This window comes from Myxine glutinosa, chromosome 2 (genome assembly GCF_964187855.1).
Source record: "Myxine glutinosa chromosome 2, kmMyxGlut1.1, whole genome shotgun sequence".
In the NCBI taxonomy this organism is placed as follows: domain Eukaryota; kingdom Metazoa; phylum Chordata; class Myxini; order Myxiniformes; family Myxinidae; genus Myxine; species Myxine glutinosa.
In genome coordinates this window covers 59916481-59935627 of record NC_136262.1, presented here as the reverse complement: position 1 = coordinate 59935627, position 19147 = coordinate 59916481, and the positions used below count along the sequence as shown (strand labels likewise).

At 43.8% G+C, this 19147-nt stretch overlaps 1 protein-coding gene across 1 annotated transcript in view; it reads left to right on the top strand.

Moving 5' to 3' along the window:
* The window catches only part of LOC137421762 (phosphatase and actin regulator 2), a 60741-nt gene that overhangs the window by 25742 nt on the left and 15852 nt on the right, over positions 1-19147 (top strand). The window contains exons 5-8 of the mRNA XM_068108132.2: positions 7940-8131; positions 8238-8420; positions 8869-9027; positions 16642-16805. Coding sequence (XP_067964233.2) covers positions 7940-8131; positions 8238-8420; positions 8869-9027; positions 16642-16805 — 698 coding nt within the window. The remainder of the gene's footprint in view (positions 1-7939; positions 8132-8237; positions 8421-8868; positions 9028-16641; positions 16806-19147) is intronic.

Below are 19147 nucleotides of genomic sequence, written 5' to 3'. Positions count from 1 at the left end.
GACCAGAGTCGCAGGGCCAGGTATGATGGCAGAGCTGAACTGTTCTGGGAGCTGAGACATAAAACTGTATGTTCGCTGAGGGAGGACAAGAAGGCCTATGTGCGAGGAATCTGTGAAAGGGTAGAGCATCGCTTGTGGTCATGCGATTCTCGTCCTGCTTAAAGAGGAATCTGTGCATTGCGTTCCTCTAAGCCTGTCCCTAGGTGTACTGCGGTTAGAGCAGAGGGTGGTGGCCTCATGACAGAGGAGTCTGAAGTGAAGGCCCGCTGGGGCGGTTACTTTGAGCGGCTGTTCCAGGCTGACCCACCAGCTGTTGAGTTGGATGTCAGAGGTGTTGCCATCCAAAATTCGGACCCCCCAATTAACTGTAAACCGCCTTCACTTGTGGAAATACAGGCGACGATGAACCTGTTGAAAGGGGGCAAAGCTCCTGGGATTTGTGGCATCCATGCTGAGCTTCTCAAGGCTGGTGGAAATGTTGTACTTGAGTTGCTGCATGCAGTTCTGTGCTCTGTTTGCAGCACAGGCATCATCCCAACTGACTGGAAGAGGGGCCTTGTTTTCCCACTCTGGAAAGGGAACTCTTGTACTGAGAGTGCTGTGAGGTGTGGTGGCTCAATCTCTGACTTATTTCCAGTTGATACTGGGGTTCGGCAGAGGTCAGGCTGCGGTGCATCATTTGGGATTGTCAAGATCTCTGACCTTGATTTCGCAGATAATGCAGTCATCTTTGTGGAGACGCTGGATATTCTTATGGGGGCTCTCCAGGCACTGAATTAGGAGGTGGAGCCGCTGGGATTACAGATTTCCTGGGTCAAAACCAAGATCCAGGCTTTCAATGACATCTTGGATGCTGCTGTCTTGTCTGTGCCTGTTTGTGGCGAAGATGTTGAGGTCACAAAGAGATTCACTTACCCTGGCAGTGTTATTCATGTCTCTGCATGTTGTGAGCCAGAGGTGATAGACGTCTGGGTCGGGCCTGGGAAGTCATGGATTCACTGGATCATGGGGTGTGGCGTTGTCAGTATCTATGCAGGAGGATGAAAGTCAGTCTTTAAGTCCTTGGTGCTTTCAGTCTTGCTCTACGGATGCGAGACTTGGACCCTCACCAAGGGCCAGAGAATGAGACTTAACTCCTTCGGAACCAAGTCTCTTCGGAGACTCCTTGGCTATCGCTGGTCGGACTTTGTGTCCGACGAGCGGTTGCTGAGAGAGACAGATGAGATGAGATTTGTTACCTGTATGGTCCTTGTGCGTCAGCTGCGGCTGAATGGACATGTGGCTCGTTTTCCGGATGCTGATCCATCTCACCAGATACTCTCAGCAAGGGAGCCTCGTGAGTGGAGGAGGCCAACGGGCCAACCGCGTGCCTCGTGGTTGCAGCAGGTTGATCGGCATCTCAAGGAGATAGGGATGGGCCAGGCATTAGCCTGGGGGATGGCCAGACGGAGGCCCCTGGAGTATCGTCGGAAAGTGGATGCGGCGATGCACTGCTCCGGCGCATGCTCCCATACCTGACCTGCCTGACCTGAAGCAGACCCTGAGATTCAGATTCCTGATGTAAGATTCCAATGACATCCAGCCCCGTGTATTCCAGGGTATTAAGGGGAGGTGGGGGGGGGGGGGGGAGGGGGTTGGGGGATGGAAGGAGGATGGGCATTTGTAATAGTAGCACATTACATTGTAATAGTAGTACATAACATGTGCACAGTCAGGTTCCATGAGGCTCCAGATGAAAGCTGTGTATGTTTATAAGCTCAGAGCAATGGAGGAAGAATTTGGCCCCATGTAGAATTTCTCGGCAGCAGCCTGCTTTGGAGGCCCAAGAGATATGATCTTCCCAAGACAGGTTATAGCTGATAGTGAGGCCTGGTGCCTCCAGAGACTGTACCTCTCCCAAAAGCTGACCACAGAAAATATATTGGACAGTTGCCTGTCGGTCATTATGGATGGACAAACCGAGAATGTGGGTGTTACTTTTGTCCACTAAAAGACATGCTCCAGGTAGATACTTATTTTTGGTAAATTTTCTTATTTACTTATTTTCACCAACTTAATTTCGGTGGAGGGATGTGGAATTTTCCTGCACAGAATGTTCTTTCATTTCATATCATTAATTTTCATCTTGAATTACAAAGATGTGTCATTGACATATTTCAAGAATACGATTGGCCAGGGCAGGGTGCTAGGCAGTCAAATACTTGGGAAATGTACAGTGAGATAACCCTGACCTCTTGTTTGAAATTGAGGGCATTCATCCACTGCTGATGCAGAAGAAGAAGCAGCAAGTCCAATGTGGCATGACCTGGGCTGAAGCCAAACTGATAGTCGGAGATCAGAGAGTTGGTGAAAAGATGAGTCTTGAAGTCTGCTGCAATGATAAATTCCATTACCTTGTGATTGTGTGAACGGCAGTCAAACAGTCAATTTTGGAACCATTCTCAATAATTAAGGTGACATGGGAAATTTTGCACGATGTAGGCAGGTGGGCTGCTTTCTCTATTCTACGTATATATATATTGTTACGGACACGGAGTACGACTCTTCCCCTTAGCAAGAGGTGGTTAGCCCCTTGTCTTGTTAAGCTGACCGTCTCCGCTCCTGAAGCTACAACGTCCTTCCCGGACCGACGGTAGGTAGGGTTTGTTAGGCCTAGGGGTTCGCTACGTACCTAATTACTCCCGCCAGCCGGGAACGAGGGAATAACTTCTGCTCGAACCACGGTTTTAGATGGACTAGTTGCCGAGCGGTTTTAGCAACCCGAAGTTCGAGTCGTTTAGCAAAGACCAACCCGATCCTGAACGTTGGCCAAATCGTGCCACAGGTATTCAATGATGGAAAAGACAAGGACAAACGGATGTGAAGGAAAGAAGGCAAGGTAGGAAGAACAGGATTTATTATTATTATACAAGACTAAAGGAAGAAAAGCAATCGAAGTAATATACAGGGAAATGGAAGGATCAGAAGACACAGTGCAATTATTAGCTTATACAGACTTACTTAAACCCCAGGACAAGACACACAAAACAAACTCACGTACACGAATGGGGAATTGCAGATTGGATTGGCTGGAGGGAGAGGAAGGTGGGACCACAAGGCTGGAAGGTTTGGCAGGGCGCACAGCAAGCAGGTCCTCTCCGGGCTGGAAGCGAGCAAGGCGGCGGCGGCACACGTATCTCGTTCGTTGCACGCGGCAGGGCTGGTTCTTGCCTCGACACGCCTCGGGCTCTCTCTTGGTCTCTCTTGGCACCACCCTGCTGTATCTCTTGCTGTATCCCTTCTTCTCTCTGCGATTTTGTCGCACGCATATAGCATATCTCAAGCGTGGGTGTGACACGCCCTCGTCTGTTTGGGTACCGCCCTCCCCCGTGCTCTGTTTCGTGACCTTGTATGGCAATGCCACGGTCTTGCTACCTTATTTGGGCATGGAGTCGAACAGCGCGCCCCTCGTGGCGCGCCATGGGCTTGTATCCTTATTTGGGCATGGGGCTGAACAGCCCGCCCCTCGTGGCGAGCCACGGGCTTGTATCCTTATTTGGGCATGGGGCTGAACAGCCCCGCCCCTCGTGGCGCGCCCTGGGCTTGCCTCTTCCCGGCGACCCCGCCCTTCCTGTCCAAACGGAGCACGGAGCACATATTCATCATAGCAGCGAATGCCGCTTCCAAAGCCAGGCCAGTTTAGGGGGGCGCGCACCCCACGCTTGTCAAGCTGCTTTACCCAGAGAGGGAGAGTTTGGCTGGGAAATGTAATTATTGAAGGGGAGCTATCCTTATTTGATTCGGTGCAATGGAGTGTCAATTACTGGGCAACAGAGCCTTAAACTACATAGAATAAGAGAATAACTATTTGGAGGTTCTAAGATTGGCTAGGTGTATGCGATGAATTAACTAAGGGGACGACCTTTGACCTTTACAATTATGGAGGTATTTACACAAATCATGACATTTACAAAGGGTGGTATTTACAAAAATTACAGGATTCTCAAATCCGTTACTATATATATATATATATATATATATATATATATATATATATATATATATATATATATATATATATATATATATATATATATATATATAACATGAAAAGCAGTAATGGCTCAAAATTGTTTTGTATATATAACAAAAAAATTTTGAGCCAATCTTGATTTTCATGTTTTTTTAATAGGCCTATTACATACTTCACTGTACTTCCACCTGAACATCCTACCCACATCACGTTTGGTTTTGCTTTATCAATCAATTGTAAAACTAGAATGTCACTCAGTAGAGCACACACCTCCGCCAGGCTGAACAGTTTATGTTTTGTATCCACTAATAGGCCGGATCTGGATTTGGACTTGAACTAAAATCTAATCGGCTTGTTCTTGTCACCTAACCAACTCATCCTCCAAGTTTAGTCATAACCCGTCAATAACTTTTTGAAATATGTTATGTATCGCCTTTCACCCGATCTCTCAATGGTGAAGAATCACTTTAAAAAACTAAATAATTCTCGTATATATATAATAACCACCTTTAGAGGCCATTTTTCCCCGCAAAGCGGGGGTTGGCCTTTTTCGGGAACCGTGGTTGTTGTTGTTTTTTTGTCCCCTTTTTGAAGCAATGTTTTACGGCCGGATGCCCTTCCTGACGCCAACCCTTTTTGCCACCTTTAACGACAAACAGGGAATTACCAGTGAACTGGTACTCAATTAGCCGACCTCGGAAGGATGACAGGCTGAGTCAACCCCCCTAGCGTTAATTCAGCGATCGACCGGGATTCGAACCCAGGATCCTAGGATCCTAAGCCGGCACCCTAGCCGCTAGCCCAACACCCAATCTCGTATCCGATTCCATATTTAGATTTTCACCAAAATCGAATCTATTCGTTCTTGTCTCATACCCAAACTGTCCACCAAGTTTCGTCTAAATCCGTCCATAATTTTTTTTGAGATATCTTTCTATATATCGGTTTTAGTCCTGTCACTCAATGGTGAAGAAACACTTTAAAAATCCTCCGATCCAGATCCGGATTCAAATCTTCATCAAAACGGAATAAATTCCTCCTTGTCACACACGCAACCTGTCCACCAAGTTACGTCCATCCACAACTTTTTGAGATATCCTGCTATATATAGTTTTTGGCCCTATCTCTCAATGGTGAATAATCACTTAAAAAATTATAGTTGCCAGATACGAATCCGGATCTTCACCAAAATCGAATAATTTCGTCATTGTCACATACAATACCTCTCTGCCAAATTTCGTCCGAATCCGTCCACAACTTTTTGAGATATCTTGTTCACAGACACAGACAAACAAATGCAAAATCGTTCAGAGACCAAAGAGTTGCCGGAATGTACTTTTTTATCGGCCATGTTGGACAAATATGGCGGCCGAACCACGTGTCCTATGACGTCATCATTATTTGTTTTCTAAACTAATTTATTCCTAGATTATGCTCAAGAAATTTCATCTTAATCGGATGAAGTTTTGTACTTGTCAAATTATGACGTCATAATGGATTCACCTATGACATCATCATTAACATATTTTATTCCCCATGGAGAGTTCTTTACAATGAGCCATGTCTCAATTTTTTCTCTTCAGCACTTTCGGAGATATAGAGGTGCAATTTTTTTCGGTTTTTCCAAGATGGTGGCCGAACCATGTGACCGAATGACGTCATCACTATTTTTTTTCTCCACCAGTTTATGCTGACATGGCGCTCAATAAATTGCATCTTGATTGGATGAAGTTTTATACTTGTCAAGTTATCGAATTATGACGTCATAATGGAGGCCTTAGGCCTAGAGAGTTAAAAAATTGGGCACAGTCTATTCCAGGTTAATACAAATGTGTGTGTAAAGTATGGCAATTCTAGGTGCAACTGTGTAGACGTAGTACTGCGCACAGACAGACAAACAGACAAACCAACTAACCAACATACTTGCCGGAATCTTTTCCGGCAAGTAACAAATGAAAAATCACTCATGGAGTAACACTTGGAAAAACAGAACAAAGTAGAGTGGCACTCAGTAGAGCATCCTTTTAACCTCAAAAATAATTAGTGGTTGAATTCAGTGACCTGATATGCAAATCATCTTCAAAATTTAAGTTAATCGGTTTAAAATTGACAATTTTAGAAATCTGGCCTATGTTGACCTCAAAAATAGTTGGTGGTTGGTTTCAGTAAGCCGATATGAAAATCCTTTTCAAATTTCAAGTCAATCGGATGAAAATTTAGGATTTTAGAAATTTGAAAAAAGGGGATGACCTTTGGCCTATATTGACCATATGACCTGCGCACAGACAGGTGTGCAGGTGGGCTGCTTGCTGATCTCAAAAATAGTTGGTAGTTGAATTGAGTTAGCTGATATGTAAATCCCATTCAAATTTCAAGTGAATCGGATGAAAATTAAGGATTTTAGAAATTTGCAATTGTTGTTGACCTTTGGCCTATGTTGACCTTTTGGCCTATGCTGGTCTCAAAAATAGCTGGTGGTTGAATTCAGTTAGCTGAAATGAAAATCCTTTTCACATTTCAAGTCAATGGGATTAAAATTGAGGATTTTAGAAATTTGAAAAAAAGTGGTTGACATTTTGGCCTATGCTGATCTCATAAGTTGTTGGTGGTCGAATTCAGTTAGCCAATATGAAAATCACTTTCAAATGCCAAGTCAATCGGATGAAAATTGAGGATTTTAGAAATATGAAATTGTTGTTGACCTTTGGCCGATGTTGACCTTTGGCCGATGTTGACCTTTTGGCCTACGCTGATCTCAAAATAGTTGGTGGTTGAATTAAGTTAGCTGATGTGTAAATCCTCTTCAAATTTCAAATCAATTGGACGAAAATTGAGGATTTTAGAAATTCAAAAAAAAGTGGTTGACCTTTGACTGATGTTGACCTTTTGGCCTATGCTGATCTCAAAAATAGTTGGTGTTTGAATTCAGTAAGCTGATATGTAAATCCTATTCAAATTTCAAGTCAATCGGATGAAAATTGAGGATTTCAAAGATTCAAAAAAAGTGGTTGACCTTTGGCCTATGTTGACCTTTTGGCCTACTCTGATCTCAAAAATAGTTGGTGGTTGAATTTGGTTAGCCGATATGTAAATTCTCTTCTATTTTCAAAGCAATCGGCTGAAAATTGAGGATTTTTGTAAATTTGAAAAAAAGTGGTTGACCTTCGGCCTATGTTGACCTTTTGACCTCAAAAATGTATAGGAATTTGTCGGACCACGAACTCTACCATTTGGTGAAGTTTCGTGAAGATCGGTTAAAAACTGTAACTTGTAGGCAAGTATAAGTGAGCGGACAGACAAACACACAAACCGTAGTGATCAACATACTTGCAAAAAAAAAAAAAAATTGCCAAGTAACAGACAGTAACAAACATGGGTGAAAACATAACCTCCATTCACCTTCGCTGGCGGAGGTAACAATGTCTTTGTCTTTGATAGGTCCACACTGGGGAAAGTGGCATCAGGTCACACCCCTGGTGCTTTTCTGGTGTTTCAGATTATTGAGGAGGATAATGGATAAGTCTGACCTGAATTTTTATTAAAGTTGTGCAAGTTATTAGTCCCCTACCGGTGTACACCGGAGGGGACTATAGGTTTGCATGCCATCCATCTGTCAGTCCGTCAGTCCGTCATGCAAAGAACAGTTTTCCGGACCTTTTTTCTAAACTCTTAATGCTAATGATTTCAAACTTAGTACATGGTTTCCTCATGATAAGTTACAGATCAAGTTCGAACGTCACGACGTTTCGATCATTTTTGACAAAGTTATGGCACTTTGAACTTTGGTAATTTCCCCAACAGTTTTCCGGACTACAGACTGCCGGTAGGGGACATGTATTGCAGCGCAATACTCAGAATGCTTGTTAATTTATTCTTTTAATTAATTTATGTTGTGCTTTTCTGAATGCTTCTCTGCCTACTCTCAAGAGGAAATGCAGGATGCTGTGCCAGAAGCGTTAAGTGTGCACGACGTTGGTGTTCAATCCAAGACCCAAGGCTCTGCACTGCCTGAGTTTCCAGGCCCTTTCAGTAAGCCAGGGAGTTTGATCGATGCTGATAAGCCAACACCCCCTCCCGTTCGACCCAAACCAACACAAAGGACAAGCTTGATGCCTGCTGGTGAGTGCACGTTTTATTGGAGCAGTCATCCATATTTTATGCTTCCACTGAAATCTGCCTCATATTTACCAGTGAAACAAACCTCTGCACTCTACATATCCTTTAGGGATAGATCTCAGGGATTCTCCAAGATCACGTTGCAACTCATCACCAGTGCTACCCAACAAAACCATAATAGACAACATCCAAGGGTCACCAAAGATGCTTTCTTCTTCCAGCAGGCAGAATGGGTCCAGACCCCCACCACTGCTCCCTAAGCCAGGGGTCCGCTTACGTTTCCAGCCCTCTGGTAAGGTGGAACTTGTGCAGCTTACCTGGGACTTTTACTGGTTTTTTTTCGTGCAAATACAATGCTTTGCAAATGGACACCAGCCACAACACACCGATAGTCTAAACTCTAAATTTTTTGCACCAGGTGATTTGTGGAAAGCAAGCCTTTGTTTTACAGCAGGGAGTGCTCACTTACACAATAACGTTGCTTTGTAGTGAATCGCAGCTCCTTGTCCATCACCCTTCTCTTGTGTCAGTTTGAGTCGAGGTATTAGTGTTGCATCAGTCGTAGTTGGTGATCGAGCACAAGAGCGTTGAAAATAAAATTGATTTGGTTAAGTTGTGAGGGTGAGGGTGGGGTGCGGGGCACTGGAGAAGGGGAAGTTGGTGCATTGGAGAAGGCAAATTTATTGGCGAGACGAGACGATACACCACACTCTGCTTCACGTAGTGCTGTTGTTTCACAGGTCCTACATCAGAGATTGGCTTCGAGCCCAGTTATGCCTCCTCTCAGGACACCTCCTCCCTCCAGCCTTCCAGAACCTTCCCTGTAGACGCTGCGGTTCTTGGGGTACGGCCTCTCAATGCACCTAGCAGCGGAGCGTCAACCACACCATCAATTTCGGGTATGACATCAAGTTTTTGAGTAGATTCTCATCAGCTTCAATGAAAAAAGCAAAATCATAAGCACCTTTTATTTAACCACCCCTTCCTCTCCTCCAAAAGCAAATCAGAATTTATAGTGCTAGTTTGGTTTCATACAACTATTCATCTTCCATGTATCAATGAAGATTCATTGGAAAAATCATTGGTAGTGCTGAAGGTCATATCCATTACCAAGTGTTACTCAGATAACAATAAGACTGTGTTTGTACAACCTTATGACCAGTTGAATATTTTATAACTGTGGTTTTGTCGTCTTTTTTTTTTTTAGAGCTGTTATGTTTTCCCATCCTGTGTGGTGGAACAGGCTCTGTACTTTAGTAGTTGTGCTTGCCAAGTGCAGAGCAACCTCCTCTTTCCCCTCACTTTTTACTTCGTACACACCCCCTTCCATTGCTTTCCTCATTGCTATCTCCTTTCCTTCCATCGGCCATAAAAACATTGCCTCAAACAGGGAACCATGATTGTCATGGGGCCCGCAAGGCTAACCCCCGCTCTAGCGGGGAAAATGGCCTTAAAACGATCATTCCTATTCATTCATTCATTCATTCATTGATGGATGAGCTAAGAAGTTTGATATTTGGACACGACAATGACCAAGTGATTTGGCTGTAAATGGTATTTTTGATTCATTGATATAATCGATTAATTATTTCATCGATTAATTAATTTAACAATTCGATCAATCACTTGGTTAATTTGGATGAAACGGTGGTGGTTTAGGTATGCTATTAACCAATTGATTCATAATTTAATTACTTTATTATTATTATTTATTTATTTTAATTATTAATCACTTATTTATTTTCTTTCTCATCTGGGCAATATCGCAGGCACCTTTTGAGCTAGGAACCTAATATTTGGACACACCAGTGACCAAGTAATTTGGCTATATATATTTTTGATTGATCAATTAATTGACTAATTATTTATTGATTAATCAATTAATTCTTTTTATTATTATTAATTAATTATTTAATTATTAAAGTTACAACTTCGGATGAAACTGTGGTGGTTTGGGTATGCTATTAGCCAATTGATTAAGAAATTAATTATTTTACGATTATTATTTATTTATTTCATTACGCAATTAATCAATCAATTATTGTACATCTCTCCCTCCCAATACTGAGCTTGGTGTTGGCTTAGCGGTTAGGGTGCCAGCTTAAGATCCGAGGATCCTGGGTTTGAATCCCGGTCGATCACTGAATTAATGCCAGGGAGGTTGACTCAGCCTGTCATTCTTCCGAGGTCGGCAAATTGAGTACCAGTTCACTGGTAATTCCCTGTGTGTCACTGGCGACTAACAGGGCTGTCGGCAGGAAGAGCATCCGGCCATAAAACATTGCTTCAAAAAGGGGACCACGGTGCCCGAAAAAGGCCAACCACTGCTCTGCAGAGAAAAATGGCCTCTAAAGGTGTCTCCCTCCCAATACTGCCTCTGTGCTGCACGACGGCATTGCCGGGGCGCCCGCTCGCTGGAGTATATGTTATTTATTTATTTGGCATAGGGGCGGTGCACTTTGAATGTATCTGTACTTGTTGTACACCGCTCCTTTCCTATTCCATCTCCAGGCGCTGCATGACGTCATCGCCAGCACCGAAGGGGGATCCGGTGATGATGCACGCTGAAAGGGGGAGCAAGGGTGGATCCAGGAATTTTAAGACTGGGGGGGGGGGGTGCATGAAACGATAGCGCTGGGGGGGGGGGACAAAGGGGGGTCTGGGGGTCCTCCCCCAGGATTTTTTTTTAATTGATCGTCAGAAACGGCATTTCGTGCGTTGGAAGTTTCTGCAGTTCCTTGCGTTCTTCCCTGGTCCAACAGTTCAGCAGATTCGCACCCCCTGCACCCTCATCCTGGATCGAAGGGGGGGGGAGGTGCGCACCCCCTGCACCCCCCCCCCCCCCCTGGATCCGCCCCTGGGGAGTACTCAGTTTTCACTCCGGTTTCTTTCTTTCTTTCTTTCTTGTTTTTATTCTTGCTTGTTTATTTGTTTGTCCGGGCGATATCTCAGCCACCCTTTGAGATAGGAAGCTGAAATTTGGATACAATAGTGAGCACGTGCTTTGGAAAAAATGGTATTTTTTGTTTTTTTGATTAATCAAATAATTGTATTACTTGATTATTATCGATTAATTAAGTACTTATTTATTTCCTTTCTCATCTGGGCAATATAATATCTCAGGGACCTTTTGAGCTAGGAAGCTGATATTCAGACACGACAGTGACCAAGTGATTTGGCTTTAAAGGGTATTTTTGATTTAATGATTAATCAATTAATCGATTAATTTTATTTATTGATTAATCAATTGATTTTTATTTTTTTTAGATTTATTCATTATTTCATTAATTTTCATAAAGTTACATCTTCAGCTTCAAAGTTATTTATACCCTTACCAATAAGTCACTCATTATGCTCATGTTGGAGCATCAGGTGTTGCTCACCTGTATCCACATCAAGGGTGAGGTCATTGGTAATGTCACCTCCACGATATCAACTCCTTCCATTTCCCCTTCTCTTGTTTGTTCAGACAGGGGGTAAAGCCCGAAACATCAGCACTCTTTTCATCGTTTACGGTGGACAAATCAACAATTTTCCTCTTGTTATTGTTCTCTGTTGCCATCCAAACACAGTGCTAGTTCTGTGCTCAAAGTAGCAACTACATCTAGGTAGTAATCAAATTGTGTGCTGCAAATTCAGACTGAACAACCCGTATACCGACAAAACAAACAACAAAAAAGACAACTTTATTCATGTTTTCTACATCAGGGAAAGAAGAGGTCGTGAAAACCTCAATTATATAAATAAACAGGTAGAGCTAGATTAAGTACAGAGCACATCCCCATGCCAAATAAACAAATAACATATCCTCCATATACATAATTAATTAATCGATCATTTGATTGATCAATAAATAATTAATCGATTAATTGATGAATCATTAAATCAAAAATATTGTCGTGCGAATCCCTCAAAGTTAATACCAGGGCTCGCGGATGGCTCAAACGGCTTTAATAGAGGCGACGATCAAGCACGGATTCGGCTATAAAAGCACGGGAGAAAGAATGAAGGAGAAGAGGTGGCAAGCGCTTACCTATAGCGAACCGACTGTCCGATCCTGGAGGAGAAAGTAACTCAACGAACACGGGAGGTAAAATGTCCAAAAATAATGATTTATTTGACGGAACCCGAGAACAATGGAACGCGACGGAAGATAAATAATTGTCCTAAATCGGGATCCCGCACACCGACTTCCAAATACGAGACAGAGGAAAATGAAATTATAAAATAACTATACCGTCGTGTAGTGTTCTGGGGGTGCGGCCTTATCTGTCAGTAGTCGTGTCCGCCATCCAACGCGGCTCCGAGCTCCGGCACGAAGATACCCTCCGTCCGCTTCGCCCATGCTCTGCCATGCCCCGAGCCAACCCGCCCCAGCCTCGACTGCTCCACGGCACGCCTCGCTCCAAGTCCAAACTCCTCGTCGGTCGCACACGAGGTCCGTTCGCTCACAGCACCGAATGCACTGCTCCAAGCTCCGAGCACCGAGAGGGAAATGGCAGAGACAAGAAGAAGCCAAGAGAGAACATGTCGTCCAGCACAGAGGCAAAAAGAAGGGCGAATCACAATCTCCAACTCGAGCGGGGGGGGGGGGGGGGGGGGGGGGTGGGGGGTCCAGCGCGAAGAGAGACAAAATGTCGTCCAGCAAGCCCTTTTGTCACCTTGCGTGTGACGTCAATTCTTGCTCAGCCCCAACCAGCGCCTCGTCTCTCGACCTCTCGAAGGTTCTGTTGCGCTGGTGCCCTCCCATTGGCCGAGTGCTTCCCGCTCTGTGGTGTTGCTCGCCCCTCCCCCTGGCCAATCAACAGTCCTCCTGGGCATGGCTCCCAGCCTTGCTCAATGTCTGACGCCCACACCGGTGTTGTACGCGGCCACTGCCTGCTTGTCTTCCACAGTCTTGTTGTAAGGGAGGGAAATTTAATCACTGTTGTGCACTGAGGACCTATCTAAGTGTTTATATGAGAATGCGTTGCCATAAGGGACAAAGGTTTGGCACAGGGGGGAAACGACGAACGAGGGAACTTTATCCATAATCCCTGCACTAATTAGCAAGCCCCCCCACCCCCCCCCCCCCCACCCTCATGGCGGGAACACAAATACAGCTTATACCGACAAACTGGACTAAACATAGAACTTATTACAGGTAGATTCCCTATCACGACAGTCGGATACCTACCTATACAGATCTATCTGGCTCTAGATATTCCTCTACCCAAATTCGTAACAATATCCTTTATAGCCAAATTACTTGGCCACTGTTGTGTCCAAATATCAGCTTCCAGGCTCAAAAGGTGCCTGAGATAATGCCCAGAAAAGAAAGAAAATAAATAAGTGATTAATAATGAAAAGAAATAAACAACATTTGTGAAATAATTAAATTATTAATCAATTGACTAATATGATACCTGAACCACCACCATTTCATGCAAATCTTACTTTTTGAACATTAATTAATTAATTTAAAAATCAAATAATGAATTTATTAATTGATTAATCAATAAATCAAAAATACCCTTTATAGTCGAATAACTTGGTTACCTTCACGAGGTCTTTGGTAACATCACCTACCATATATTAACCACTTCCCGTTTCCCTGTCTAAAGGGTAACGCTTAAAACGTCAACGCCTTTCCATCTTTCATGGCGGATAAATCAACAATTTTCATCTTGTTTTTGCTGCCTTGATGATTGCCTTTATGAAAAGCTACAATTCTAGTTTCCTTGTGGCTTGTAATAATTGCTATGCTTGCTTTCACAGGTTTTTGTGAAAGTCACTATTTTGGTCTCAAAAGCTCCTTACTTGGATTGCATTAAAAAAAAAAAAGACTCGATAAGATAAGTAAAATTTGTTTTGCTTTTGATAATTATAATTGTTTGGTATGAAAATTTTTAGGGGTCTTTCTTATTTTACAATGCACATAGTTATTTCTAAGATTGTTTGCAGAATAGGTTGATCTGTCCTTGTTGTCCCCCGTCGCACCGCGGAGCGAAAGGGGGACTATGGTTTTCCCCTCCGTCCGTGTGTGTGTGCGTGCGTCCTTGTGTGTGTGCGGGCGTGCGTGCGTGCGTAAGCAAAGGACCGAATTCTAATTTGGTGTGTGGGTGCAACCCACGTCAAAATCCAAGATGGCCGCCGCCATGTATGTCTGACGCCATGTATGTCTGAACCTTGTGAGCGGAATATCTTGAAAAATAAACGAACTACTAACTTCTAATCTGGTGTGTGGGTGTATCTAGGCATAAAGAAGAACGCTATTGAAAATTGGGTCGCCACGTCAAAATCCAAGATGGCCGCCACCATATATATGTCTGAGCCTTGTGAGCGCAATATCTTGAAAAATAAACGAACTACTAACTTCTAATCTGGTGTGTGGGTGTATCTAGGCATAAGGAAGAAAGCTATTGAAAATTGGGTCGCCACGTCAAAATCCAAGATGGCCGCCACCATATACATGTCTGAGCCTTGTGAGCGCAATATCTTGAAAAATAAACGAACTACTAACTTCGAATCTGGTGTGTGGGTGGATCTACGCATAAGGGAGAACGCTATTGAAAATTGGGTCGCCACGTCAACATCCAAGATGGCCGCCTTGCGTCTTCCACTTTGTCAAGTCGCATCACTTCACCAACGGGGGACCTAGGCGTAACGCTTGTGTTTGATATGTATTAGCTGTCAGGATGCTATATGTTGACTCCAATCCACCTTGTATTCCCCATTGGTGGTTTATCTACTCTTTACATGTAATTTCCATATTTTATTTTCTGATGAACATTCTCCACAATATGACTTAATCATAAGCATAATCACTTTGTATGCAAATCGGCCTCCCGTTGTGGAACTAGGCCATTGATTTGTCCGTTCAAACTTGCCCTTATCAAAAGGATGCATGCTTTCTGCCAATAACACATTGTTGATTGAACTTCAAAAATTCAGGCATTCCACACACCTTCCCTCCTTGTTCGTCTCTTCTCCCAGTTGTGTAACTGCCTTCCGTGGTATATTCAAGCAAGTGGTACAACATCATCTCAAGTTATCCCCCATCCCCACCCATGATCCGTTCCCCGCATTGTTGTTTTTCGTAGGCTTCTGGTTGCATCATTTCTGGAAGCGCAGCAGTGCCCTTGTTTTAGTTAACATTTGCCATTTAACACTTGTTTTTGTTAACATTTGTTTCAGTTGTGTTGTATGTGTGTGTGTGTTGTTGTTGTTGGATGCAGTGTAAGCTGGTACTCATTTTGCTAACGTCGGAAAGATGACAGGCGGAGTCAATACACCTGGTGTTATTGCAATATGGTACTACAAGGGCTGACTCGAGACCCTGGCCTAAGATCCTAAGCCAGCCACCTTCACCATTAAGCCAACACCAGGCTATTCTCCCCCCATTAATCCTACATAACTGGCTTCCAGAAACGGTCTTATTTTCAGATTACTGTCTCCCACCACCCTCCTCCACCCCTCTTCCCTCCCCCCTCCACCCCTATCCCCCCCCCCCTCCACCCCTATTCCCCTTCCCTCCTCTTTATTCTTTGCTTGCTTCTTCATGCACTTTCTTATTTAATTCACTGGTTGCCTCATTGTTCGTACATTGTCTTTTTGTCCTCTGTTACCTCGTTCTTCCATGAGCAGAGATGTTGTATGCAAAGAAAATTGTGATGTTGCTTTTGGTTTGTCTGTTAAAAAATAATCAGCTCGTTCATTCATGACCTTCAGGGTGCAATAAGCTGCGTGCTCCACCTGGTCTGATCTATATGTGATGCTTTCCCATTCACTGTGGTTGATACTTATTCTCTTTCCTTATTAAAGGTCTTTTCTTGGTCTGGCTCTGGCAGGATGGCCTAAATGCAAAAGCTTGCCTCTAAGCTGTCTAACCTGGGTTAAAATTCTGACTCAGCTACAAACTGTCACCCTGGGGTTTCACAGGCAGGGTGACTCATCAATGTGTGTCCCGTCCCTCGGATGGACGTTAAACTGGGCATCCCGTCTGCTGGTATTAGTTGGTTGGAGTTAAAGATCCCACAATGTCCTTTGGGAAGAATAGGTGAGCTATCACCAGCAACATGGACAAATTCCGAATTCCTGCCCTGACTTTGTGGCAGAGTGGTGACCCGTCCAGGATTGCATCCCCTGCCAAACTACTCCAGCAGAACTGACGCTCTGTTTAGAGCATGGTACATGATCTGATCTTTATTGGTCTGACCCTTCTCTTGTACTTTTCACATTAAAAAATATTATCGAAAACTTAATGGTGCACTTTGTGGCTTGTGCATTATGGGCTTCTTGTTTTACATTTTAAAACTATTTTTGATTTTGAGAAATTTTATTGGGTGCATTGTACGGAGATTATCTATTCAGCTATATTAATGAAGGAAATTTGAGGAATTGGCACGACAATGAAATTGGTTGTTGCCGTGGCAATGTGATCCACGTTTATGTCCATAGTTCTGTATCGTACTGCCTTTTTGCTTGGCATCACAATCCTAATGACAATTTCCTCTTCCTGTCCTCTGTTTAAGGTGGTGAGCAGCAACCGCTGGTGCAGCCCACGGTGATTCGATCAACACCCACAGCCCCACATCGCCACGTGGTGAGCATGCCCCCTGGTGCCGTCGAACTGGTGGGACTCGCAGTGGTATCTACTACACGTGGCTCTGCTCTTCACAAACCCACCGAGCTTCAAGTAAGAAATGGTAGAAATATTTTTTCAACGAGTGGAGGTGCAGAACGATAACTTCAAAGAAATGTTCGTGTCTGAGCTATCTCAATGTTGGATCTGACTTCAGAATGCCACATTGGTGCTGCGTGGCCATGGTGTTTCATCCTGAAATGTCATTATTTCGATGCTGTTTTTTTTTCTGAGTAAGTCTTGTCAAAAGCCAGGTTTTCAAAACAGTTGTCCACCACCATCTCTTATCTTCCCCCATCCAAAACTTTGGTATTTTCTACCCCCGTTAATCCACCCCCTTCAAATTCCTTCTTCTTTCCTGAAAGCCCTAGTAATGTTCATCTTGTTTATCCCGTGTACCCCTCCCCAGCCCTCTACCTTCCACAGATCTCCTGATGTCCCTGTTCTCCACTCTTGTTGTGCTTCCCTCTCCCTCCCCCTCTTGTCTCCTGCTCCCTTTATTATATGTTTTATGTGTTAGCTCTTACACGAGGCTCGACTTGGTATACAAAAAAAGCTCATAGGTTAGTTTTCGGTGTGTACTTGATGAACGTGACATGATCGGAATATGCTTATACAGGGTGTTTAAAAAAGATTGATACAACTTTGACTTCCTGCCATTTCTTTGTTTTTTGACCGATACCGTTTTCCTTTTCAGGGTTTGGTGTTGTTATCGTGGTATTTGTTCCCTGGGCTTTCTAGCTCCGTAGCTCCACTATGCCATTGACAGTGGAGCATAAGACAAAAGTGGTGGCTCTGTGGTATGAGACTAAATCAACAAGCACAACATTTTCTGGGGGACAGAACCACCTGAGGAGATCACTGAGAGGTATCTGAAAGGGCCTAAGGTCACATGCTTCTGCGCCTTCAATGCCAGATCGGGAATGCTAGGGCCTTACTGGTTTGAGAATGACAACAGCAGGACGGTGACTATTAATGGTGAGCGCTACCGGGCCGTGCTCCAGAAGTTCCATAATGATCTAGCCCAAAAGGTCACCCCAAACCAGCTTAGCATGACCTGGTTTATGCAGGATGGTGCACCCCCACATACAGCTGGTGACACAATCACTTGCCTGCAGCATTTCTTCAGAAACCGCCTCGTTGCCCTGGGTACCGCTCTGTCTACGTCACTGCCCTGCCACACTGGATGATCTGAAGCAGGAAGTGTCAGACTACCTCCAGGCAGTGCCATATGAGACCTACAGGAAAGTTGGACAGAACTTTGGAGTCAGGATCAATGCCTGTCTGAACCGAGGGGCACACATCGAGAACTTCAATTACAAGGATTTTGTGTAAATGCCAATTTCAGACCTTGGGCTCTAGCAGAGACTTACTGCAATAGCAATCAGTGATAGAAAATACCATGTCATAAGCTTTCAAGAAATGTTTGGTTCACGTTCCTGAGGTTTCTGTTTCTTTGTAAATAAACGTTTAAAGTTGTATCACTCTTTTTGAAACACCCTGCAGATATGATGGGAGGGGCTAGAAATGCTTTGAGAACCATACTAGTTCTTGGTCGGGGGTAACCCTGATAGCTCAGATGGCAGAACACTGGTACTGTTCACCAGGGCACCTCGGTTCGATTCCTGATCTGGACGCATAATTTTCCCCCATATGACGATTAGTTGTATATATTTATATACAGTGCCTTCAGAAAGTATTCACACCCCTTGACCTTTTTCACATTTTGTTGTTACTGCCTCATTTTAAAATGGATTAAATTGAGATTTTTTAAAAATCACTGATTGACACACCCCATAATGTGAGTGAATGTTTTATACATATTTTTAGAAATTTTTACAAAATAATTAAAAAATAAAAACATGAAATATCTTGTGTCAATAAGTATTCAACTCCTTTGCTATGAAACTCAAAATTGAGCTCAGGTGCATCAAATTTCCTTTGATCATCGTTGAGATGTCTTTACAACTTGATTGGAGTCCACCTGTGGCCAACACAATTGATTGGACATTATTTAGAAATAAACAAACCTTAGCAAAGAACCTTAGACTGCAGTGACCATTTACGTTCCAGCAGGACAATAACCACAAGCATATAGCCAAAGCAACACTGGAATGGCTTCAGAACAAAAACGTGAAAGTCCTTGAGTGGCCCAGTCAAAGCCCAGACTTGAATCCCATTGAGAATCTGTGGAAAGACTTGAAGATTGCTGTTCACCGATGCTTCCCATCCAACTTGACAGAGGTTGAGCAAATCTGCAAGGAAGAATGGAGAAACTCCCAAAATCCAGATGAAATGAGAGAAACTGCGAGAACCTCTCCCCACCCCCGCCCCCCCCCCCACCCCCGCCCCCCCCACCCCCCCCCCCAAAAAGCATATATAATTATATATACGTC